The sequence below is a fragment of the Quercus lobata genome, chromosome 6, assembly GCF_001633185.2.
Source record: "Quercus lobata isolate SW786 chromosome 6, ValleyOak3.0 Primary Assembly, whole genome shotgun sequence".
Classification (NCBI taxonomy): Eukaryota; Viridiplantae; Streptophyta; class Magnoliopsida; order Fagales; family Fagaceae; genus Quercus; species Quercus lobata.
The window spans coordinates 12,447,397-12,453,138 of NC_044909.1; the positions used below are offsets into that span (position 1 = coordinate 12,447,397).

General features: G+C 33.0%; 1 protein-coding gene across 1 annotated transcript; it reads left to right on the forward strand.

The window, feature by feature from the left end:
• The first annotated feature begins 1,039 nt into the window (after positions 1-1,039).
• LOC115994212 (GDSL esterase/lipase At4g16230-like) lies at positions 1,040-2,839 on the forward strand. Its single transcript, XM_031118272.1, has 5 exons — positions 1,040-1,289; positions 1,405-1,535; positions 1,855-2,100; positions 2,184-2,442; positions 2,616-2,839. The coding sequence occupies exons 1-5, from the start codon at positions 1,040-1,042 to the stop codon at positions 2,837-2,839; spliced, it is 1,110 nt and encodes a 369-aa protein (XP_030974132.1).
• Positions 2,840-5,742: the final 2,903 nt, after the last annotated feature.

Sequence of the window (5,742 nt, forward strand, 5' to 3'; positions counted from 1 at the left end):
ATTTTTTTTTCTAAAAATAAATTCTGACATTTTCGCGACTCCACTAGGGAGTCAAGAGGTTGAAGTTGAAGGGATCAGGACAAGGAATGAATAAGCGAAAATATAAAATAAAAATAAAACTCTTGGTAACAAGAAGGCGAAGCTCCCTTGTGATGCCCCTCTCTTAACCCAAGATTTTTTTCGCTCTGCCTAGCATTTGCAGGCAACAAATTATGAACCATCTTACCAAACCCATAAGCATGTGTTGCAAAAGCCATAAAATGCTGCTTGGTTCACTATCCAGTCATAGTGTCATCTTCCATGTGCAGCACGAAAAGAGTAATGCTATATATGTGCGCCCTTGGTAGAAAGGGAACATAAGAACATAACGAGTGCGTTTACTAATAAATAAAAGGTCATAGTAACATATGCCCTTAGGGAAGTTGTTACTAAACTATAATAGGAAGGTTTTGACATTCACTTTTATGAGAAATATAAAAAGTTGTCAACAATATTTATTGTTTTATCATTCTCCCAATAAAAAGAAAAGAAAAAAATGCATTAATTTAATTTCCGATGTGTGTTTGGTTTGAAACCCAAACCGTCATCTAGAGTAATTGGCAGCTGTGAAAATTTATAAATGTTTACTCTATATATCCAAAACCCCAATAGCATGGTGTGAGCTAGAAGTACGGTTGGAAACCCCATAGCTGTTTTACTTTGCTTCTTTCTTCAATATTATTCACTTGGAAACTTTTACAAAGAGATACTGTTGGTCATGGATGTGCAGGGCATTGAATGTTTTACACGATTACAGCCTATCCCATAAATTGTTCCACACAACTTGACTGAAAAGCTCATATAGCTTATGCTTACCTTCTTTACATTAAAACTTCCAACCATATAAGTATCATATTCTTTTCCTTTTGATTGGCCTTCTAACTGAGTTTTCTTGGCTTCTTTTAATCATTACGTTTTTTCAATAGCTTCTCTTGCCTCTTATAGGCACAATCCCCAAGTTCCAAACTGCAAAGGCATATTTAGATTTATATTGTTTGTAATGGCTTTCATCTTGAACAGACAAATCATTGGTGGGATTGTGCCTGCATTGTTGACAGTCTCAATACTAGTGGAAATATGCTTCGCAAAAAATGTTCCTGCTATTTTTGTTTTCGGGGATTCCTTGGTTGATGTTGGAAATAATAACTACATTTTGTCACTTGCCAATGCTAATTATATCCCTAATGGGATTGATTTTGGAATGGCAACAGGCCGATTCACAAATGGAAGAACAACTGTTGACATTATAGGCAAGTGCTAATTGTCCTGTACTTTGCATGCCTAGTTCTATTTTGCATAAAGTAGAGGCTATTAAAGTATATGCAAATGTGAATAGTATTTAATTCATCAAAATTTTCTCACCAGGTCAGGAATTCGGTGTTAAAGACTACCTGCCTCCTTACTTGGCTCCCACTACAGCAGGATCTGTGATTCTGCAGGGTGTCAATTATGCTTCTGCTGGAGGTGGAATTCTTAATTACACTGGAAAGATCTTGGTAAGGTTTCTGCTCCACATGTATAATTTTTTTCCCAAGTAAGCACTATAAACATTGAAGTTCCAATGGTTATGAAGACTTCTATTTTACTTGACGTACAAACAACCATTCTCATCAGCATTTCAACGATGTTGTGAATCACTGAACAAGATTAAGTTGTATACTTTCAAGTAAATTAATCTGCTTTACCCGTGCAATATTTACCCTATCTTGGATAACTATGATTTTCAAAGTCATTTTTGACAGCATTTGAGTACGTATATTGTGTTAGATGTAAAACAATCTATAGGTTTACATAAACAAGTAAATTTGTACATAGGGAGATCGAATCAACATGGATGCGCAAATAGACAATTTTGCAAACAGCAGGCAAGACATAATCTCAAACATTGGAGCTCCTGCAGCACTATCATTGTTAGGAAAAGCAATCTTCTTTGTTATGATGGGCTCAAATGATTTCATCAATAACTACCTGACACCTGTCATCTCTGCTGCTGAGCAGAAGTTGATCACCCCAGAAGTGTTTGTTGGCACCATGATTTCAAGATTCAGACTACAACTTACGGTAACCTTTTAGTAACCTATTATGTTAAAGCCACATTTCCTACTGTAAAAGTTAAACTGAAATGTTATTGATTCTGTTACCAGGGGCTTTACAATTTGGGTGCTAGGAAGATTATTGTGGCAAATGTTGGACCTATAGGGTGTATACCTTATGTAAGGGATACAAATATTCCAGCTGCAGGGGACAACTGTGTTAGTTTGGCAAATCAGTTGGCTCAATTATTCAATGCTGAGCTGAAAAGCCTTATCATAGACCTCAGTGCGAATCTTCAGGAATCAAAATTTGCCTATGCAGATGTTCATAGAATCGTAGAAGATATCCTGCAAAACTACATATCCTATGGCGAGTATGCTCTAGGTTTTACTGCCAGTTCACACAGGATAGGTCATAGGAGTATCTTAATTATCACGCTCATTTAAATTTATGATTTCCTAACAAATTAAGCTTTTGGTATAAGTAAAAGAATTTTGAACCATGTCTTCATTCTAAAGAGAGCTTCATGTTTAACTTAACAGGTTTTGAAAATGCGAATTCCTCATGCTGCAATCTTGCTGGGCGCTTTGGGGGTTTGATTCCATGTGGTCCGCTCTCAAAAGTTTGTAGTGACAGATCCAAGTATGTGTTTTGGGATATGGCTCATCCTACTGAAGCTGCTAATTTTCTCATTGCAAGGCGTCTCATTGATGGTGACACCAATGACATCACGCCTATGAACCTTAGGCAATTTGCTCGATTGTGACCCAAAGTCTAACGATTGTAACCAGATGCGTTCGAAGATTGATTTGAGAAAAAGTTGGTAGGAGATTAGTACTCTTTTAATGACAATAACTGGCGTAATTAATTCGTAAGAATAAATAGAGGTACTCCAAGAATAGTGACAATGAAGCTTACGGAAACCACATAATATTTGAGTAGGTATGTTGTACACTGTTCTAGTTTTCTCACTATCATATTATTCTTAGCGATGTGTTGGATGTAGTAATGAAGGAATACGTTTCATTTCTATGACTAACACCAGTAGTCAGTAGTTCATCGAATTTGTTGACGGTATTCGTAGAAAAATATGTTCTTGCTAGACGACATTATTATAAGGTGAAGGTGGCCTTCAACTTCATTCAGTTAAGGGGGTTAAGTGAAATTGGTGTGATAGTTTATGGTGAAAAATTGTAATTTGTCCAATTAGTTACAAGTAAATGTGAAATTAATAACTATTTTTTCAAAATTTTGAGAGTTAACTTTGGATCCAAAATCTAAATTTAAAAAAAAATAATAATTTTTTTGTTGTTGATAATTAGATAGTTGAGAGTTGGGGGATTTGAACCCTGAATATTTCCGTTAAAAACACAAGGAGATGCCAACAAGTTGAGTTTACCATTTACTTAAGTTTCAACAATTACAATTAAAAAAAAAAAAAAAAAGATTCAACATTAAATGTAATATGTTTTGTGCAAAATAAATGACAACATAATCCATGTGAAAATTTATTAAGAACAAATCTATTTACTTTACGTAGTAGATGAGTTAAATTTAACAAAATCTTTTTTGAAAATAAATTAAAAAATAACTTTCTTCTTTATGTAGCATATGAGCTTGACTTCGTCTTAAAGAAGGTACGAAGAATAACAAGAAAGACAAAGGTTAAAGCCAAAATGGGCATTTGTCCATTTCGTCTAAAAGATGTAGCAAAATGTTTTAGTTCTAAAACTATCTAGCAAAATGTCCCTGTTTTGAAACTCGAATTTTGGAAAATCGAGTTTCAATGTAAAACTCGATTTGATGAAAATCGAGTTATTTGGAAAAATTCACATGGAACTCGAGTTCCATTAATTTTTTTTTTTTTTTTTTATATAAGTTTGATTGCCTATAACTCGATTTTCTAAAAATTGAGTTACAATGTAAAACTCGATTTTTAGAAAATCGAGTTTCAAAATAAGGGTATTTTGCTAGATAATTTCAGAACATGGGCATTTTGCTACATTTTTTTGGGTGAAAGGGGCAAAAGCCCATTTTTGCCCAAAAGTTAATCCAAAATGTGGCAAGGAAGACTTGAGCAGTTAAGCCTGTTTTGTGATGGATTACAATTTTGAAGCATGCAAAACTATATGGTGCTTGTGAAATTCCTAGGGGGAAAGAAAACACATACATGCTCACATGCAAAATTAAAAATAAAAATATAATGTAGCTGCTGTAACAAACTCTTTTTGTTGACAAGTAGGGATGACAATTTTGTCCTGTGATGATAAATATTATAATTGTAAATTTTTCATACTCTAAAACACTACTATTAAACAAACATATCAATGCTAGCTTATTTTATTCTCTCCAACATGGCTTTCTGCCTTTATTTTGTTGTTTGTTATACTATGAGGTTTTTGTTTCTGTTGTGATATTCTCTTGTTAAACACTTCGAAAATATTATTCAATTTTTGCTAAAAATTAGTTTGATTTGATGGGATAAATTTAGTTGTAATTTCAAATATATATATTTTTATTAATGAAGGATGTTTATTTATTTTTTTTAAAAATTGTAATAGTTGTGGAAAATTAACAAAAAAGTAGAGTTTTAAGGGGTGGGGCGAGGATGTAGGAAGAAAATTTTTCTCGTCATGCAAGTCGGGGGCAAAGACTGCATCCTTCGGCCTCGCCCCGCCCTCTTGCCATCCCTATAGACAAGCACTAGTTGTCAATGTTGAAAAATAAACTGTTTTCTATCCCCCCCCCCCCCCCCCCCAAAAGTAGTTCTAGTACTACATAAAATACTATAATTTTTGTCACAACTATTTTATGTGTCAAATTATGACTGACTGTCTGTCACTTTCATATGAACTCATTCCACTGCTCACAGTCTGTCACGTGGATAATTGTAGCACAAGTTGTGGCATTTTATGTGGTCTTAGAATTTTTGAAAAAAATTAGACTATTAATATAAAAATACGAAATGGAAATTTGTTCTCACTTTTTCTTTGGTGCAAACTTTATCGACGATTCACGTCGATTAGCCAATCAAAAAAAGCCAATATAAACAAAAAATTCAGCATCAATTAAGATATCAAATTTTTATATAGAAAATCCTCCAATTGAGAATTTGCTATGAGATCTAATTCAGTAAAAACTAATTTCACTATAAAATAATGACAATCTTCTCTACAATAAATACTACAGGCTATCATTCTAAAAATAAATAAATACTACAGGCTACCGAAACACCAAAGAGCACGCACGCACTCACAAAAAAAAAAAAAAAGTCTAGTCTATAGTTGATTGTTTGTGGTGAGTTGAAGGTGAATTTGTTAGATGGACAATATTAATTGATATATATATATATATAAGTTGGGTTCAAGTTACACATGGTGTAACTTTAAACAATGTTACACCATCCAATAACTTATTATTGAATTCATATTTAAAAATCCAACCGTTGAATTACATATTTTATATGTTCTTAACATGCATGTCAATTTTTATGTCAATCAGATGTAATTTACTATACAATTCATAAACTCATCTTTTATGTATTATTTTAACTATAAAAACTTGAATTAAAAAAATTAATTAATTACATAGCTATTGATCTTTGATATCATCTTTAAATTTTATAAGCATGAAGAATATACAAAAATAATGTAATGCAACAGTGGATTT